Source organism: Globicephala melas, chromosome 9 (assembly GCF_963455315.2).
Source record: "Globicephala melas chromosome 9, mGloMel1.2, whole genome shotgun sequence".
NCBI classification, from domain to species: domain Eukaryota; kingdom Metazoa; phylum Chordata; class Mammalia; order Artiodactyla; family Delphinidae; genus Globicephala; species Globicephala melas.
Genome location: NC_083322.1, coordinates 75137194 through 75158647, shown reverse-complemented (window position 1 = coordinate 75158647; position 21454 = coordinate 75137194). Strand labels below are relative to the sequence as shown.

The 21454-nt window shown below is 37.8% G+C and overlaps 1 protein-coding gene across 4 annotated transcripts in view; it reads right to left on the bottom strand.

Moving 5' to 3' along the window:
* CCDC126 (coiled-coil domain containing 126) overlaps positions 1-21454 on the bottom strand; it is a 107317-nt gene that overhangs the window by 7971 nt on the left and 77892 nt on the right. For all 4 annotated transcript variants that reach the window (XM_060304710.1, XM_060304711.1, XM_030857048.2 and 1 more), the window contains exon 2: positions 17576-17961. In XM_060304710.1, the coding sequence (XP_060160693.1) occupies positions 17576-17813 (238 nt within the window). In that variant the 5' untranslated portion in view covers positions 17814-17961. The remainder of the gene's footprint in view (positions 1-17575; positions 17962-21454) is intronic.

Below are 21454 nucleotides of genomic sequence, written 5' to 3'. Positions count from 1 at the left end.
CACTGTAAAGTTTTATTATGAAGCTAGCAATAAAACAAGAATACTTCCTAAACAATATGAACGAATTCAAATATCAGAGCAAATTGCTAGGTAAAAGTGGTTTCAAAAGCCTCATAAACTCTGTAATTAAATGTACATTAATTGTTTAGTCTTTTACACTTTTAATACAGCTACCTTCTCCTACTGAGTGCTGAATAAATTATATCATTCAACAAATATTTTATTACTTCCCTACTTAAGGCTGCAAGGCACACTGTTTAGGTCTCATGAGTAGATCGACATGTTCTCATCAAACTTTATAAACAAATTAAATGCCTAGGACCATAAAATAAGCCTAATTTTTTCTTAAGTGAGAAAACAAAAGCTAGATAATGGATTTGACTAAATAATACAAATCATAAATAATCTACATTTTAAATAGCCACATTAAAACCACTTCTAGTAGGAATTCTGAGATTGACTTCCCTCTAACATGTTTAGAATATAAGGACTATGCATTTTACAGGTTTGTTAGGTTTTTTTTTCTTAATTGGTAAATAACTTATTTTGAGATAACTGTACATTTACATCCAGTTGCAAGAAATAACAAATACAGAAATTCCTGTACCCTTTACCCAGTTTTGCCCAACAGTGACATCTTGTAAAACTACATACATCACAGCTACAGTACTGACACTGGTACAGTCAAGATGCAGAGTATTTCCTTCACCACAACTATCCCTGTATTGCCCTTTTACAGTAACCCCATCCTCCCTCTCATTAGCCTGTTAATATGATGGAATACACTGATCGATTTTTTTTTTTTTTTTTTTTTTTACGCCTGCCATGTGGCATGTGGGATCTTAGTTCCCTGACCAGGTCTCAAACCTGTGCCCCCTGCATTGGGAGCATGGAGTCTTAACCACTGGACTGCCAGGGAAGTCCCTACACTGATTGATTTTTGAAAATTAAACCAGCCTTGCATTCCTGGAATAAATGCCACTTGGTCACGGTATTTCTTCTTTTTTCTTTTCTTTTTTTTTTAGGGTCATACATATAACATTTTAATCACTTATGTGAAACTAATATAAAATAACTTGCCATATACTTACTTTTTTTCTTAAACAACAGAAATTTATTTTCCCACAGTCTGGAGACAGGAATTCCAAGATCAAAGCTATGGCAGGTTTAGTTTCTCCAGAGGCGTCTCTCCTTGGCTTGCAGATGGGTATCTTCTCACTGTATGCTCATGTGGCCTTTTTTCTGTACATGCATCTCGTGTCTATTTCTCTTCTATAAGGACACCAGTCCTATTGATTAGGGTCCCAAACTTCTATGTGTGTCATTATACTCACAGTGAATCTCTTATAGACAGCATATAATTAAATCCTGTTTTTTTAAAAAAATCCATTCTGCCAATCTATGTATTTTGATTGGGGAGTTTAATCCATTTACTTTTTTTTTTGTTTTCTGATTTTTTGATTTTATTCTTTTTAATTTCATTTTACTTTTTTTATACAGCACATTCTTATTAGTCATGAATTTTATACACATAAGTGTATACACGTCAATCCCACTCGCCCAATTCATCACACTACCACCCCCACGCCCTTGGTGTCCATACGTTTGTTCTCTACATCTGTGTCTCAATTTGTGCCCTGCAAACCAGTTCATCTGTACCATTTTTCTAGGTTACACATACATGAATTAATATACGATATTTGATTTCTGACTTACTTCACTCTCTATGACAGTCTCTAGGTCCATCTACGTCTCTACAAATGATCCAATTTCGTTCCTTTTCATGGCTGAGTAATATTCCATTGTATGTATGTACCACATCTTCTTTATCCATTTGTCTGTCAGTGGGCATTTAGGTTGCTGCCATGTCCTGGCTAATGTAAATAGTGCTACAATGAATACTGGGGTTACATGACTCTTTTTGAATTATGGTTTTCTCAGGGTATATGCCCAGTAGTGGGATTGCTGGATCATATGGTAATTCTATTTTTAGTTTTTTAAGGAACTTCCATACTGTTCTCCATAGTGGCTGTATCAATTTACATTCCCATCAACAGTGCAAGAGGGTTCCCTTTTCTCCACAACCTCTCCAGCATTTGTTTGTAGATTTTCTGATGATGCCCATTCTAACAGGTGTGAGGTGATGCTTCATTGTACTTTTGATTTGCATTTCTCTAATAATTAGTGAGGCTGAACAGCTTTTCATGTGCTTCTTGGCCATCTGTAGGTCTTCGCTGGAGAAATGTCTATTTAGGTCTTCTGCCCATTTTTGGATTGGGTTGTTTGTATTTTTAATATTGAGCTGCATGAGCTCTTTATATATTTTGGAGATTAATCCTTTGTCCATTGATTCATTTGCAAATATTTACTCCCATTCTGAAGCTTGTATTTTCATCTTGTTTACACTTTCCTTTGCTGTGCAAAAGCTCTGAAGTTTCATTAGGTCCCATTTGTTTATTTTTGTTTTTATTTCCATTTCTCTAGGAGGTGGGTCAAAAAGGATCTTGCTGTGATTTATGTCAAAGAGTGTTCTTCCGGGCTTCCCTGGTGGCGCAGTGGTTGAGAGTCCGCCTGCCGATGCAGGGGACATGGGTTCGTGCCCCGGTCCGGGAAGATCCCACATGCTGCCGAGCGGCTGGGCCCGTGAGCCATGGCCGCGGAGCCTGTGCTCCACAACAGAAAAGGCCACAACAGTGAGAGGCCCGTGTACTGCAAAAAAAAAAAAAAAAAATGAGTGTTCTTCCTATGTTTTCCTCTAAGAGTTTTATAGTGTCCACTCTTACATTTAGGTCTCTAATCCATTTTGAGTTTATTTTTGTGTATGGTGTTAGAGAGTGTTCTAATTTCATTCTTTTACATGTAGCTGTCCAGTTTTCCCAGCACCACTTATTGAAGAGACTGTCTTTTCTCCATTGTATATCCTTGCTTCCTTTGTCATAGATTAGTTGACCATAGATGTGTGGGTTTATCTCTGGGCTTTCTATCTTGTTCCATGGATCTATGTTTCTATTTCGGTGCCAGTACCATGTTGTCTTGATTATTGTAGCTCTGTAATATAGTCTAAAGTCAGGGAGTCTGATTCCTCCAGCTCCGTTTCTTTCCTTCAAGACTGCTTTGACTATTCGGGGTCTTTTGTGTCTCCACACAAATTTTAAGATTTTTTTGTTCTAGTTCCATGAAAAATTCCATTGGTAATTTGATAGGGATCGCATTGAATCTGTAGATTGCTTTGGGTAGTATAGTCATTTTCACAATGTTGATTCTTCCAATCCAAGAACATGGTATATCTCTCCATCTGTTGGTATCATCTTTAATTTCTTTCATCAGTGTCTTATAGTTTTCTGCATACAGGTCTTTTGCCTCCCTAGGAAGGTTTATTCCCAGGTATTTTATTCTTTTTGTTGCAATGGTAAATGAGAGTGTTTCCTTAATTCCTCTTTCAGATTTTTCATCATTAGTGTATAGGAATGCAAGAGATTTTTCTGTGCATTAATTTTGTATCCTGCAACTTTACCAAATTCATTGATTAGCTCTACTTGCTTTCTGGTGGCATATTTAGGATTCTCTACATATAGTATCATGTCATCTGCCAAGAGTGACAGTTTTGCTTCTTCTTTTCCGATTTGTATCCCTTTTATTTCTTTTTCTTCTCTGACTGCTGTGGCTAGGACTTCCAAAACTATGTTGAATAATAGTGGTGAGAGTGGACATCCTTGTCTTGTTCCTGATCTTAGAGGAAATGCTTTCAGTTTTTCACCATTGAAAATGATGTTTGCTGTGGGTTTGTCGTATATGGCCTTTATTATGTTGAGGTAGGTTCCCTCTATGCCAACTTTCTGGAGAGTTATCATAAATGGGTGTTGAATTTTGTCAAAAGCTTTTTCTGCATCTACAGAGATGATCATATGGTTTTTATTCTTCAGTTTGTTAAAGTGGTATATCATATTGATTGATATGCATGTATGGAGGAATCCTTGCATCCCTGGGATAAATCCCACTTGATCATGGTGTATGATCCTTTTAATGTGTTGTTGGATTCTGTTTGCTAGTATTTTGTTGAGGATTTTGGCATCTATATTCATCAGAATTCATTCATGATATTGGCCTGTAATTTTCTTTTTTTGTAGTATCTTTGTCTGATTTTGTCATCAGGGTGATGGTGGCCTCATGGAATGAGTTTGGGAGTGTTCCTTCCTCTGCAATTTTTTGGAAGAGTTTGAGAAGGACGGGTGTTAGGTCTTCTCTGAGTGTTTGATAGAATTCATCTATGAAGCCATCTAGTCCTGGACTTTTATTTGCTGGAAGATTTTTAATCGCAGTTTCAATTTCATTACTTGTGATTCGTCTGTTCATATTTTCTATTTCTTCATGGTTCAGTCTTGGAAGGTTATATCTTTCTAAGAATTTATCCATTTCTTCCAGGTTGTCCATTTTATTGGCATAGAGTTGCTTGTAGTAGTCTCTTAGGATGGCTTGTATTTCTGCCATATCTGTTATAACTTCTTTTTCAGTTCTAATTTTATTGATTTGAGTGCTCTCCCTCTTTTTCTTGATGGATCTGGCTAATGGTTTTTCAATTTTGTTTATATTCTCAAAGAACCAGCTTTTAGTTTTATTGATCTTTGCTATTGTTTTCTTTGTTGCTATTTATTTCTCCTCTGTTCTTTATGATTTCTTTCCTTCTGCTAACTTTGGGTTTTGTTTGTTCTTCTTTCCCTAGTTCCTTTAGGTGTAAGGTTAGATTGTTTGAGATTTTTCTTGTTTCTTGAGGTAGGCATGTATGGCTATAAACTTCCCTCTTAGCACTGCTTTTGCTGCATCCCTTAGGTTTTGGATCGTTTTGTTTTCATTGTCATTTGTCTCTAGGTATTTTTTGATTTCCTCTTTGATTTCTTCAGTGATCTCTTGGTTATTTAGTAACGTATTGTTTAGCCTCCACGTGTTATGTTTTTTACGTTTTTTTCCCTGTAATTCATTTCTCATCTCATAGCTTTGCGGTCAGAAAAGATGCTTGATATGATTTCAATTTTCTTAAATTTACTGAGGCTTGATTTGTGACCCAAGATGTGATCCATCCTGGAGAATGTTCCATGCGCACTGGAGAAGAAAGTGTAACCTGTTTTTAGATGAAATGTCCTATAAATATCAATTAAATCTATCTGGTCTATTGTGTCATTTAAAGCTTCTGTTTCCTTATTTATTTTCATTTTGGATGATCTGTCCATTGGTGTGAGGTGTTAAAGTCCCCCCACTATTATTCTGTTACTGTCGATTTCCCCTTTTATAGCTGATAGTAGTTGCCTTAAGTATTGAGGTGCTCCTATGCTGGGTGCATATATAATTGTTATATCTTCCGCTTAGATTGATCCTTTTATCATTATGTAGTGCCCTTCCTTGTCGCTTATAACATTCTTTATTTTAAAGTCTATTTTATCTGATATGAGTATTGCTATTCCAGCTTTCTTTTGATTTCCAATATGTTTTTCCATCCCCTCACTTTCAGTCTGTATGTGTCCCTAGGTCTGAAGTGGGTCTCTTGTAGACAGCATATAGACGGGTCTTGTTTTTGTATCCATTCAGCAAGCCTGTGTACTTTGGTTGGAACATTTAATCCATTCACATTTAACATAATTATCAATATGTATGTTCCTATGACCATTTTCTTAATTGTTTTGGGTTTGTTTTTGTAGCTCCTTTTCTTCTCTTGTGTTTCCCACTTAGAGAAGTTCCTTTAGCATTTGTTGTAGAGCTGGTTTGGTGGTGCTGAATTCTGTTAGCTTTTGCTTGTCTGTAAAGCTTTTGATTTCTCCGTTGAATCTGACTGAGATCCTTGCTGGGTAGAGTAATCTTGGTTGTAGGTTCTTCCCTTTCATCACTTTAAGTATATCATGCCACTCCCTTCTGGCTTGTAGAGTTTCTGCTGAGAACTCAGCTGTTAACCTTATGGGAGTTCCCTTGTTGGTTATTTGTCATTCTTCCCTTGCTGCTTTCAATAATTTTTCTTTGTCTTTAAATTTTACCAATTTGATTACTATGTGTCTTGGCATGTTTCTCCTTGGGTTTATCCTGTATGGGACTCTCTGTGCTTCCTGGACTTGAGTGGCTATTTCCTTTCCCACGTTAGGGAAGTTTTCTACTATAATCTCTTCAAATATTTTCTCGGGTCCTTTCTGTCTCTCTTCTCCTTCTGGGACCCCTATAATGCGAATATTGTTGCATTTAATGTCCCAGAGGTCTCTTAGGCTGTCTTCATTCCTCTTCATTCTTTTTTCTTTATTCTGTTCCGCAGCAGTGAATTCCATCATTCTGTCTTCCAGGTCACTTATCTGTTCTTCTGCCTCAGTTATTCTGCTATTGATTCTTCCAGTGTAGCTTTCACTTCAGTTATTGTATTATTCATCCGTTTCTTTGTTCTTTAATTCTTCTAGGTCTTTGTTAAACATTTCTTGCATCTTCTCCATCTTTGCCTCCATTCTTTTTCTGAGGTTCTGGATCATCTTCACCATCATTATTCTGAATTCTTTTTCTGGAAGGTTGCCTATCTCCACTTCATTTAGTTGTTTTTCTGCGGTTTTATCTTGTTCCTTCATCTGGTACATAGCCCTCTGCCTTTTCATTTCGTCTATCTTTCTGTGAATGTGGTTTTTGTTCCACAGGCTGCAGGATTGCAGTTCCTCTTGCTTCTGCTGTCTGCCCTCTGGTGGATGAGGCTATCTAAGAGGCTTGTGCAAGTTTCCTGATGGGAGGGACTGGTGGTGGGTACAGCTGGCTGTTGCTCTCCTGGGCAGAGCTCAGTAAAACTTTAACCTGCTTGACTGCTGATGCATGGGGCTGCGTTCCCTCCCTGTTGGTTGTTTGGCTTGAGGCAACCCAACACTGGAGCCTACCTGGGCTCTTTGGTGGGGCTAATGGCAGACTCTGGGAGTGCTCACGCCAAGGAGTACTTCCCAGAACTTCTGCTGCCAGTGTCCTTGTTCTCACGGTGAGCCACAGCCCCACCACCACCTCTGCAGGAGATCCCCCAACACTAGCAGGTAGGTCTGGTTCAGTCTCCTATGGGGTCACTGCTCCTTCCCCTGGGTCCCGAGGTGCACACTACTTTGTGTGTGCCCTCCAAGAGTGGAGTCTCTGTTTCCCCCAGTCCTGTTGAAGTCCTGCAATCAAATCCCACTAGCCTTCAAAGTTTGATTCTCTAGGAATTCCTCCTCCTGTTGCCAGACCCCCCAGCTGGGAAGCCTGACATGGGGCTCAGAACATTCACTCCAGTGCGTGGACTTCTGTCGTATAAGTGTTCTCCAGTTTGTGAGTCACCCAACCAGAAATTATGGGATTTGATTTTACTGTGATTGCGCCCCCCTACCATCTCATTGTGGCTTCTCCTTTGTCTTTGGATGTGGGGTATCTTTTTTGGTGAGTTCCAGTATCTTCCTGTCGATGATTGTCTAGCAGCTAGTTGTGATTCTGGTGTTCTCACAAGAGGGAGTGAGAGGACCTCCTTCTACTCTGCCACCTTGGTTCAGGGCTCATCTTAATTCTTTTTATGTGTTGTTGAATTCCGTTTGCTAAGTTTTTCCTGAGGATCTACACATATATATTCATGAGGGGTATTGGTCTGTAGTTTTTAATTACCTATACCGTCTTTGGTTTTGGTGTAAAGATAATACTAGCTTCATAATTGAACTGGGAAGTGTTCCCTCCCCTTCTATTTTCTGAAAATGACTGTGTAGTATTTATACTAATTCCTATTAAAAAAATTTTTAATGAAATTTTTTTTAAAAAATTTATCTTTGGCTGCGTTGGGTCTTCGTTGCTGCGCGCAGGCTTTCTCTAATTATGGTGAGTGGGGGCTACTCTTTGTTGCGGTGTGCAGGCTTCTCATTGCAGTGGTTTCTCTTGTTGCAGAACACGGGCTCTAGGCACGCAAGCTTCAGTAGTTGTGGCACATTGGCCCTAGAGTGCATGGGCTTCAGTAGTTGTGGCCCATGGTCTCAGTAGTTGTGGCCCACGGGCCCTAGAGCACAGGCTCAATAGTTGTGGTGCATGGGCTTAGTTGCTCTGTGGCATGTGGGATCTTCCCAGACCAGGGATCAAACCCGTGTCCCCTGCATTGGCAGGTGGATTCTTAACCACTGTGCCACCAGGGATGTCCCCTATTAAAATTTCTGATAGAATTCTCCAGTGAAACCATCTGGGCCTGAAGATTTCTTTTTTGTAAGTTCTTGAACTATAAGTCAATTTCCCTAACAGTTACAGACATATCTCGCTTTATTCCACTTTGCAAATATTGCATTTTTTACAAACTGACAGTTTGTGGCAACCCTGTGCCGAGTGAGTCTATCAGTGTCATTTTTCCAACAGCATCTGCTCTCTTCATGTCTCTTTGTCACATTTTGGTAATTCTTGCAATATTTAAACTTTTTCATTATTACTGTATTTGTTATGGTGATCTGCAATCAGATGTGCAGATGTGGTAGAAACAGCAAAAGAACTAGAATTAGAAGTGGAGACTGAAGATGTAACTGAAATCATGCAATCTCATGATAAAAAAAAAAAAAACTTTAATGAATGAGGAGTTGCTTCTCATGGATGAGCAAAAAAAGTGGTTTCCTGACATGGAGTCTACTCCGGGTGAAGATGCTGTGAAGATAGTTGAAATGACACAAAAAGGATTTAGAATATTACATAATCTTAGTTGATGAAGCAGCAGCAGGCTTTGAGGAGTTACTCTAATACTGAAAGAAGTTCTGTGGTGGGCAAAACACTATCCAAGAGCATTGCATCAAACAGCATTGCATGCTACAGAGAAATCATCTGTCAAAGAGCCAAGTGATGTGGCAAACTTCATTGCTGTCTTATGTTAAGAAACTGCCACAGCCTCCCCACCCTTCAGCAGCCATGGATATCAAGGCAAGACCCTCCACCAGTAAAAATAAATAAATAAATAAAATAAAAATTATGACTTGCAGAAGGCTCAGATGATGGTTAGCATTTTTTAGCAATAAAGAACTTTTTAATTAAGGTGGATACATTTGGCTTTTTAGACATAATACTATTTCACATTTAATAAACTATAGTGTAAACGTAATTTTTACATGTGCTGGGAAACCGAAAACTTCACGTGACTTGCTTTATTGCGGCGGTCTGGAACGGAGTATCTCTGAGGTATGCCTGTATACGGCTATTCAAATTATCTATTCCATACTGGGTGAGTGTGCTAGTTTGTGTTTTTTGAGAAACTGACCCCTTTCATATAAGTTATAGTGTTTACATGTAGAGCTGTTCATAATAGTCTCTTATTATGATTTTGATGTCTGCAGGTTCTGCAGTGACACTCACTTTTTCATTCCTGATATTGGCAAATTATTTTTGGTCAGTGTTGCTAGAAGTTTGTCAGTTTTTTCCCCCATCTTTCAAAAGAAAAGCTGTTATACTGATTTTTTCTGTTTTTCTTTCAATTTCATTTATTTCTGTTCTTATCGTTATCATTTCCTTCCTTCTGCTTTGATCTGGGTTTGTTTTACTCAAGAACCTAGGTTCTTGAGGTGGGAGCTTAGATTATGGATTTAAGACTTTTCCTCTTTTCTAAAGTATGCACTCTTTTCTAAGGTATGTACTTTTCTAAAGTAAACTTCCCTCTCAGCATACTTTAGCTGTGTCCTACAATTTTTATGTTGTGTTTTCATTTAGATCAGTGCATTTTTTAAAATTTCCCTTGAGGCTCCCTCTTTAACTTACAGATTATTTAGAAGTGTGTTATTTAATTTCTAATTATTTGGAGATCTTCCTATTATCACTCTGTTATTAATTTCTAGTTTGAGTTCACTGCAGTCACAGAATACACTCTTTATGATTTCAATTCTTTTAAATTTGTTGAGATTTGTTTTATGGCCAAGGGTATCTATTTGGGTGAATGTTCCATGGACCGTTAAAAAACATGTATATCCTCCTGTTGCTGATGGAGCTTCTGTGTATGTAACTAAGATTCCACTGATTAGATTACATTCTTCAGATCTTCTATATCTTTGCAGATTTTCTGTCTAGTTCTATCAGTTCCTGAGCAAGGAGTGTTTTAAATTCTCAACTATAATTGCGGATTTATCTATTTTTACTTTCAGTTCTATCATTTTTGTAGATACATTTAGGATTGTTATTTCTTCTGGGTGGGCTGACTGTTTTATGATTATATAATTTAATTCTCTGACTCTGGTAGTTTTCTTTGCTCTGATGTCTATTTTACCTGTTATTAATGCAGCCACTCCTGCTTTCCTTTGATTAATGTTTGCATATCTTTTCCCATCCTTTTACTTTCAGCCAGCCAATATCATTAAATTTGAAGTGACTTTCTTGTAGACAGCACATACTTGGGTCATGTTTTTTAATTCAGTCTGCCAATGTCCTCTAACTAGCGTATTTAGAACATTTATAATTAATGTAATTTTGATATATTAGGACTTAAGTCTGACATTTCATCTTTTGTTTTGTTGGTTCTGTTTTTCACTTCGTTTTCTTTTTCCTGTCTTCCTATGGGTTATTTGAATATTTTTTAGAATTCTTATTTTTCTGTAGGGTTTTTAAATGTCTCTCTTTGTATAGTTTTAGTTATTGTTCTAGATATTACATCATATACATAATGTGCCACAGTCATTTTACCAATTTGAGTGAGCTTTACCTCTCTTTACCATCTGTGATGGTTCATTTTGGGTCAGCTTGGCTAGGCTATGGTACCTAGACAAATCTACCAGTCTAGATGTTGCTGTGAAGGTAGTTTTTAGATGTGATTAGCATTTAAACCAGTAGACTTTCAGTAAAGCAGATTATTTACCATAATGTGGGTGGACTTCATCTAATAAGCTGAAGAGCTTAAAAAAAAAAAGACTAAGGGGCTTCCCTGGTGGTGCAGTGGTTGACAGTCCGCCTGCTGATGCAGGGGACACGGGTTCATGCCCCGGTCCGGGAAGATCCCATGTGCCACGGAGCAGCTGGGCCCGTGAGCCATGGCCGCTGAGCCTGCGCGTCCGGAGCCTGTGCTCCGCAACGGGAGAGGTCACAACAGTGAGAGGCCCGCGAACCAAAAAAAAAAAAAAAAGACTAAGGTTCCTGGAACAGGAAAGAATTCTGCCCCCAGGCTGACTGCCTTCAGACTCAGGACTGGAACACTGGCTCTTGTCAGAATTTTCAGCCTGCCCTGCAGATCTTGGACTTCCCATAACAGGCCCATATGGGAACAGGCCCATAACAGGCCCATAACAGGCCCATAACAGGCAGTAACAGGCCCATAACAGCATGAGCCAGTTTCTTCAAGTCCATCTCTCCCTCTCCCTGCTCTGTTTCTATCAAAAACCCTAATACACCATCCTTTTACCCTACTTCATTTATAAGATACTGCCTTAAATATTTCTTCTTCATACATTTAGAAGGCAATGTTATAATTTTTGCTTCAACTATCATAATTTAGAAAACTCAAGGAGAAAAGGAACCTACTGACCTACCCTTATTTTTACTTACTGTGTTCTTTCCTTCCTCATTGTTCCAAGGTTCCTCCTTTTTATCATTTCTTTTCTGTTGAGAGAACTTCCTTTAGCCTTCTCTTAGGGTAGGTCTGCTGGTGACAATGTTTTTCCTTCATCTAAGAAATATCTTTGATTTCCCTTAATTCCTAAAGGATATTTTCACCAGGTATAGAATTCTGGAATGATAGCTCTTTTCTTTAAGCACTTAAAACAAAATATGCCACCTATTTCTGGCCTTGATGGTTTCTGATGAGAAATCCACTGTCATTTGAATTGTTTTGTCACTATAAGTGTCATTTTTCTCTAGGTGCTTTTTTTTAAAAATAAGTTTATTTATTTTTATTTTTGGCTGCATTGGGTCTTTGTTGCTGTGCACAGGCTTCTCATTGCGGTGGCTTCTCTTGTTGCGGAGCACGGGCTCTAGGCACTAGGGCTTCAGTAGTTGTGGCTTGCAGGCTCTAGAGCACAGGCTCAGTAGTTGTGGCACACGGGCTTAGTTGCTCCACGGCATGTGGGATCTTCCCAGACCAGGACTGGAGCCCGTGTCCCCTGCATTGGCAGGTGGATTCCTAACCACTGGACCACCAGGGAAGTCCCTCTAGGTGCTTTAAAAATTTTTTCTTTTCCAGATGCCCTTTTAAGTTTTCAGAAGCTTAATTACAATGTGTATTGGCATGGACTTTTTTGAACTTATCCTACTTGGGGTTCACTCAGCTTCCTGAATCTGAGGGTCTATGTCTCTTGCAAAATTTAGGAAGTTGGTAGTCATTATATTTTTGAGTACTTTTCCAGCTCTGCCCTCATTCTCTTCTCCTTCCAAAACTCTGACAACACAAATGTAAAATCTTTTGTTATAATCCCACAGGTCCCTAAAGCGTTGGGATTTTTTTTTTTAAGTCTATTTTCCCTCTGCTGTTCAGATTGTGTAATTACATTATTCTACACTCCAGTTCACTGATTCTTTCCTCTGTCCTCTCCTTCCTGCTTTTGAGTCAATCTGCTGACTCACACATTTTACTTCAATCATTGTATTTTTCAGTTCAAAATTTTCCATTTGGTTTTCCTTTATGTGCTCTATTTATCTGCTGAGACTTTCTATTTCTTTGTTGATGCTTTCTGTTCTTTCACTTGCTTTGTGTTCATTAATTCCTCATTGAAGCACTTTTAATGCCGACTGCTTAAAAACCTTTTTCAGATAACATCTGTCATTGGTTGTCTTTTTTCATTCAGTTTGAGATTTTCCTGGTTCTTGGTATGACAAGTGATTTATACTTAAAACCTGGACATTTATATATTTTGTTATGAAAGTCCAGATCTCATTTAAGCTTCCTATTTTAGGTAGTTTTCTCTGATACCACTGTGGCAGGGCAGAGGGCTGTCACCTTGTTACTACCAGGTGGAGGCAAAAGTCTAGGTTCCCACTTGGCCTCCACTGTTACCTGTGAGCTCCTCATCACTGCTGGATGGAAGTGGGAGTTCCAGGTGCCCACGTACTCTTCACTGACATTGTGACGGGGATGCTCTTTACCACTGGGCCATGGTAGAAGTCCTGACTCTCCACTAGGATTCCTCTGACATCACCCCCAGAGGGAGGGAGATGAGCACTTCATTACTGCCATGCAAGGGTGGAAGTCCTGGCTCCCCATGTGGTCTCCACTGGTACCATGTGGTGTGGGGGGAGTTTGGATGCCTCATTATAGCCTCACAAGGGGGAAGTCTATGCTCCTCACTTAGCCTTTGATCATGTGGTTGGTGGTGCAGTCACCAACTTTTTTCTGAGGTGTCTGGCTGGAGGAGAATGGTTTCCTGTCTAAAAGTTTTTTGTCTTGCTAGGCTGCCCCTTCTTTGGCTATAGAGAAAAGCCTTCTGTAGGGGTATTTGTTTTATCTTGTTTTGTTTTTATCTGTGTCTGGTAGCATTTCTTAATTTTCAGAAAGCATTTAAATATTAATACTGAACTGTTCTCCAATTCTCTGAAAATATTTTTGGAGTCCATTTTTTTTTAAAGTGTTCAGCAACCACAGTAGATAGTAAAACCAAAACTCTTAAAAGAAAGCAGGGTCAGACTTCAGCTGGGAAAGCCTGAGGGGTTAAAAGACTGGTGTTGCTGTACATTCAGGTGTAGGAAACCACATGTCAACTGCAACGTGTTCTATAACAGTCATTGGGCATCAGAACAAGAACCCCCAATTCATTGTTCTAGACAAACCCCAGAATCCAAAAGAGATGTTACATGGGAAGAAACAAAAATCTTCTTTTCTTAGGGAAAACTAAGAATGCTGAGAATAAGACATAAGACAGTTAGAAATGTTATCTTAAAGAGAAAGCACAAGTTACTGCTCAAGATTTACAGACAGTAATCTTTAGAAGTTCAATTGATTTGTTCATGGCCTTTGCAATAGTAACAATTCATTGTAGACTAGCATTTTTAAAAATATATTAGCTTATGTTTATTTTACCAACAAGGAAAATCAGGTTAAATAGCTCAAGGGAAGACCATTCAATAAATATTTTTGATGGACTAGCCTTTTTATATAGTAGCAACGAAAGAAATGGGTTTTATAGATGGCTGAAAGTTCAAGTTCTCCAGTATTCATGAAATTCCCATCTTATTGTCATTCCAAATTAATGGAGGAAAGGACAGAATTTAAGTAATGAAACTAAAATAACTGGCTACCTAGTTTGGAAAAATGACCCTGCATCTCTTACTGCTTCCATCAGAAATCTCAACTATATTACAGACATAAATGTTAAAAAAAAAAAAAAAGTAATATATGAGAACATAAGTTTTGGAAGAAATATTTTAAGCATATAACTAAACCATAAAAAATGATGTACATGTTTAACCACACAGATTTTTAAAAACAATATACCAAGTTGTTAGACAACTGAAAAATCAAAGGAAAGACATCTGCTACATATACTGACAGCATGAATATCTTTATAAAAGATCAGTCAATTAACAAATTTCCCAGCAGAAAAACTGACAAAGGATACAAACAATTCATTCTCACATACAAGAAATACAAATAGCTAACAATCAAGAAAGTCTTTCAACCTCTCCTGTAAACAAAGAAATGCAAAAGCAAACAATTAGAAGCCATTTAAAATTAAATAGAATGGGTATAGTGGGGAGAAACTGGCACTTTCGGACTTCCCTGGTGGTGCAGTGGTTAAGAATCCACCTGCCAATGCAGGGGACACGGGTTTGAGCCCTGGTCCAGGAAGATCCCACATGCTGCGGAGCAACTAAGCCCGTGCGCCACAACTACTGAGCATGCATTCTAGAGCCCGCAAGCCACAACTACTGAAGCCCGCACGGCTAGAGCCCAAGCTCCCCAACAAGAGAAGCCACTGCAATGAGAAGCCTGCGCACCGCAACAAAGAGTAGCCCCCGTTCGCCACAACTAGAGAAAGCCCAAGCGCAGCAATGAAGACCCAATGCAGCCATAAATAAATAAATAAATATAAATAAATAAATAAATCTATTAAAAAATAAGAAAGAAAGAAACCGGCACTTTCACTCTGCTGGGAGAATGCTAGTAGGGCCGGTAGAGCCACCCTGGAGGGCAATCTGACAAGTGTCTATTAAATTTAACATGCCTTCAGCCAAAAAATTCCACCTTGAGGAAATCTATCCTTCTGAAACATTCACACAAACATAAAATGTCCACACATTTATCACTCACACATATACTTCATATACACAGATACACATATATCACAGCACTAAATCCAGCACACAAGGTTACCAATAAATTATCCATTACTACAGAATAAGCAGAAAAAAAGGAATATTTATAAAATGAAACAATGTTAAGTCATTAAAAAGATGAGACAGACCTATCTGTAATAACATGGAAAGATATCTACAACAATTAAGTGAAAACAAATAAGCTGCAAACTAGTATATGTAGTACAATCCCATTTTCAAAATAAAACAATGTGCTTGACGAAACTACGGCTGCAAACTACGGCTGGTTGGCTGCCTGTCTTTGTAAAAAAGTTTTACTGGAACATAACCATGTTCATTTATTGAAAAGGAGACCACATGACCCACAAAGCTGAAAATATTTACTATTTAGCCCTATAAGAAAAAGTGTGCTATCCCCGATATACGCCAAATTAACTGACATTCTCTCTCTCTGCTCTACTTTTACTTATCTATGTTGTACACTTCTATAATATTTGAATGCTTATAGTAATTTTTTTATAATCAGAAATAAGCAAAAAACATTTCAGGGAATTGGTTAAATACCGTGTGGCCATTAAATGATGCAGGCATATATTCACTGATATTGAAATATCTCCACCATACATTAAATTTTAAAATACAGTTTATAGGATACCATGTGTATATGAGTCTCATTTTGCTTTCAAAACTGAGCTGTTATACACAGCTGGGCAGCATAGAACAGCTACCTTTTAAAATATCACAGTTATTTTGTTCAAGCAGAAAGAATTTTTTTCCAAGTATTTCTCTTGTTCCAAAAGAATTGCTTCTTCATTGTTTCTATCAGTGTCCTTGGACTAAGCAGAATGCAAAACAGTACAACATCTACTACATGTGTATCTGCCACAAGTACCTCCATCTCCGTTTACACCAACTCCTTCATCTGTAGTCATCGATATTTGATCCTCAAGAGCCAATGCAGACTAACCCTCGTCACTTCAAAGACACCATCATAAGTGGGAGAAGATAAAACAGAAAGTGTCTTGGGCATTCCCAGATAAAGATGGTAAACTCAACCAAGGCACTTAACCTCTGCTGACTGTGGCTACCCTACCAAAATAGTAAAGGTGTTTTTTTCTCTTTTTTTAAAAAAGCATAAATCTATGGGGCCAAAACAAAGATAGCAAGAGAGGAGACAACAGCAACAGAACTCCAGAAGCTGGAAAGCATATGGATGAGTGTTAACTGATTTAGCAGACCTGAAAAACTTGGATATTAAAAGAGAAACCAAAAAGAAACTGAAAAAATAAGAAAAATCAAACAGCAATTCATTTTTCTCCACAGAAGCCCACCCCGAAAAGGCCCAGAAACAGATGCACCAGGTACCAATGAAAACAGGGTGAAAAGGGGACCAAAAACAGAAGGAATGGGTGAAAATTTATCTATAAAGCAATTTGATTTCTAAACTTTTTTTACCACTCCAAACTAGACAACAGCCCCTCCATCATTGCAGAAAATCTGAGATGTGTTTTTGGAAGCCAGTAAAACATTTAAGGGCCTGGGCACCAAACTGAAAACTGGGGAAGTAAGTGAAATTCACATAGTGAGTGCTGAGGCTACCCCTCCTCCCCAACCCTTTTCCTCCCATTCAGATCCCACACACCTGGAGGCATATACATCCTGCAAGAGACTGGAAGTTCTTCTCTAGAGAATCTGACCAGCCCAAGAGAAAAGACCTAAATATACTAATATATACCAAAAAAAATAGACACTGATACTATGTAATAAAGAATTCGGCTGGCCTTTGTCCCAGGTTCCTGGGAGGTAGCCTCCAAAAGCCTGGAAGTTCCTGACTGATTGTCTTTGTTATTCATGGTGGGCCCCTAGATAGTTCGTGCTGAGATAACTCAGAATGGGGGTTCGCCATGTCAGAAAGACCAACCCTGCCATTAGAGGGTTAGGGCTTTTCAGTTGGGGGAGGCAGGGGAGACCAGGAAATTGAGTTCAACCAAGTGGCTAATGATTCAATCATATCTACACGATAAAACATCAATAAAAATACTAATTATGTAGAAAAAAGTCATTATTTTAGAGATACACATGGAAATATCTAGCAGTGAAATGTCACAATTTTTAATTTAAATAGTCTCCAAAAATTGGAGAAAACAAATATTGCAAGATGTTTAAATTGTTAAAATCTAAGTGATGGATATATGGGTATTTATCATGTTTCTATTTTTCAGTACATTTGAAATTTTTAATAATAAAAAGTCAAGATAAAGTTACTTTGGGAACACCTGTGCATGAAGTAGTGAGTTGGATTTCCATGACTATCTTTAAATGGGGACAGGATGAAGAGGAGAAAACTAGGAATATTCTACCATTATCTTACCATATCCTGCCATAGAAGCGCCATTCTCGACATCCACTGTGTTCTTATTTTCCTCTGCTAGAGCTTTAACGTATCTTTTGCTTAAATCTAGTATTTGTTCACGTAACTTGACACTGCTTTGATGTCTTGGTTGTTGAAAAGTATAGTGCAGTAACATCAATCCCCAAATGAGTCCAAATATAAGCAACAGTAAACTCAATTTCTGGGACATATTTTTTCTTGAGATTGTAAAAATCATTTCTGATGAAGCAAATAGACTCAATTGAAAAACGGTAACTAGAGGCAAGCCACCAAACAATCAAGACTTTTCAAAGAAAAAAGAAAAAAATCTTCTCTAATGTATATTCTTCATCTTCAGCAAGGTTGCCTCCAACTCTCAATTAACTCTGTAAAATTGAGAAGAAAAAAGGTGATTAGTCTTAACCTGCATCAGTAACAGAATAGACAATGATAGATAAGAAGAGATTCTATAAACAGTTTTTATTCAGAACTGGATCAACTTCTTTGATAACTTTCTCTACCACTAAATAAGCTTCTGGGTCTTTTATCAGCTCCATTTACATAGCTCTTCAACAATTTAAACTAGAAATAAATGTCAATTCATTAAAACTACCTGAAAGAAATGCCACCATGGTCACAAAATTCTTTGAATGACTTCTTATCATTTGTAACTAAAACTATGGATATATAAGATTTATAGCAGATCTCAGCCCATTCAAATAGAGGTCACCAACCTAAATGTGTAAAAGCAATTCCTCCTCCTCCTCCTTTAAAAAGAAAAAAGAGGTTGATGCCAAAATGAAAGTAAGAAATAAGGAAAGGTGAAACAGACTGGAAGATGAAAAAGGCTGTCTGACTTTAAAAAAAACAAAACCAAAAACAAAACCCACAATATAAATAAGAATGCCAGTATTTGAAAATGTCACTAGAAAATACTACTAATGGCAATGACATAATCTTAAAAAGCATCCAATCTTAAGTTGAAAAATAAGTTGTAATTTCTAAGTTCACACTTTTAAGTTTATACCAGACATGACATGTGCTAAAACAGGTAGAAATTTTTTTTTACCTTTCCAAATTTACAATTTACAATTCTAAATTTTAAATAATGCAGGTATTTTTATAATTTATAAAATTTATAATTTTTATAATTTAAGGAAAAATTGAAAGGTTATATACTTCATTTTTTTAAAAAAGAGAAAGGTAATGACCATCATGGAATCTTCAAACACCTGGACAGTAACAATGTGCATGAATCACCAAAGTGTCCAGTGAAGAAAACTCTTCAATTACGTCTAATGGAGTAAAATTCGTTAGGAAGAAATATACCTGGAGTCAAAAAGTGCATTTAACAGCTTAATGAAAATAATCTTAAGAACTTTTTAACTTCCTAGAGTAGTATGGTCAAATAAAACATGCTAATTCTAACCCACTTAATAGAGTATAATCAGTGAACTAAAAAAATCTAGTTTGAGGATAATAAGACTAGAAATGAATACAGTATCAATAAAGGTGAAGCACTCAATCATTTTCAACACATATTTATGAGTCAGCATATATGCTAGGCAGTAGGAAAACCATGTTTTGCCCTAGAAATTTGCTTTCCAGCATAGCTGCTTTCAAACCTTTTTTTAAATAAAATAAAGTATTTACTCAATAATCTTATGCAAAATATCAAAACAAAATACATACAATCAAAGCTTCTCTAGCAGATGCATGTGTGCTGAGGTATGTGTAAGTGGGGGACCTCTTGCCCTGCCAATTCTTGTTCAGAAAATGACCACTCTTACTTTCCCCCACCCGGCTACGTAGTCCCCGACACGCGTCTAATAAATCCTGGAGCTCCAAGGTCTGAAGAACACCAATCTACTCTTGATGAAGTGTACTCATCCTGCCAAACCTCACTACAAGCATGACTACACCACTAACTGGGTATATTAATTACCATGGTAAACTAATAACAGTATTAAAAATTAGGAATTAACTCATTTTCTAATTTTCTTCCACTTCTGCTTTTTTCTTTAGTTACCATGCACACAATAAACCCCCTCAGATCTCATTGAAACAAAACCATTAATATCAATACTGGATTTTACTAAACTTTGCTTAGCAAAGTAAGGTAAACGTTACCTAATATCTTTTTCTACAAAGATTTTTACATTTGAGTTCAGAAAGTAGAAATTCTGGATTCTCAAGCAAAATTTTAAAACATTCTTTGATAAATGTATGTTAAATGTATTCTTTTATAAATCTTTACAGGCTCCTATGTCTTTTCAAGTTTGACCTGAGTGCTAGATTATCTGACCCAGCACTCAGTGTAAAAGTCAACTGGGAATCTGTCCTGAAGCAGTCGGAACAGGGTTCTAAAGGTGGCATGACAACAAAGCCAGAAAAGTGACATCACCAGAGAATCGAGAACATAGACTTGAAGGTATTTTGGCAAATGAAGGTTAAAATGACAGCTGAGAAAGCTCTAGGTTACTATACCTATCCAAGACCAAAAAGGGAGAGACTGAAAACCAGAAGGACAGAGCATACTTCAATTAAATAACATCAACAATCATTACTACAATCACTTACTTTACCAGACTCTGCTCTAAGCTCCTTACATGAATTAACTTATTTAATCTTCACAACATCCCACACTAATATTCTCACTTAAACAGGTGAAAACACTGAAGCGAAGAGACATTAAATAACTTGCCCAAGGTCCAACAACTAGATACCGTTGAGAAAGAGGATTCAAAGCTCAGGCTCTTAACCACGGCCCCTCTTTTACAGCAATGCCAATAAAACAGGAGCAGCACAAACTGCAGCGGTGAACGAGTGCTGAGTCCTTATCATGGGCCTAGCTCTGAAATAAACACTTCACAAAGGTTACTTCATTTAATATTTGCATAACCTCAGAAGAAAAATGTTGTTGTTATTCCCACTTTAGAGATGATTAAATTAAGGCTTTGTTTGAGTGGTTAGCCTGCCTAAGATTTTTAGCCAGGTCCACTGACTTCACTTGCCCAAACTCTGGCAAGGGCTACAAGTCCACAAATTCGGAATCTCCATCTCCATTCAGGGTCTCTCCTTTCCTTTAAAAGGGTCCTTAAACCCAGTCCTATTAGAACTCCTAGGTTTTACAAAACTCTACAATAAAGTGACAACTCTCTAAACTGTAAATGGCATCAGGCAGAGAACAGGAGATTCGTGGGTAAGGAAGCAGGGGTGGCTAGTGGAGGAAAATAGTCAAACAGGGAGCCTGACAGTAAGAGGTAAAATCCTTCTAAGTAGGTACAAGATTAAGAATGACAGGCTGCTCACCATTATGAACACAAACTTTGCTTAACGTGTGAGTGGCAGTACCAAAACCAGACACAGAGAGAAAACACTGGTAGTGGACAAGGCAGAAGCACAGCTGAGGAGGATATGCCCCCAAAGTAATAAATCCCAGGGAACAAGGAGGCCTAGTTTAAACCTAGTGTTTCTCAGTGTGAGGGACCCAAAGATCTAAGCTGCAAACATTAAATAAAGAGCCCCTTATTGCTCTATATTGACTGTATATTACCCAACTGTACCATCAGATTCAGAAAAGAGTCTTTCATCAAAGGTCTTCATAGGCTTGACTCTACATGGAATGTGTCTGCTCACCACTGCCCTCAACAAAATTAAAGCAGGCCATCGCAGGAGGAAGTCAGGAACTTTTACAGGGACTCTACAGTAAGAAATTTATATGCTTTGTATCAATAACTTGCTTGTGTTCCTTATATGTTTTTCTGTGGAGATGAGTAAAATATTTACTGTAAAAGGGTTTGTCTTTGGGAATAGCAAAGAGGTGAGAAGTTGGGAGCAATTAACCCCATGCGATATTACAGAACTACAAAAGGACAC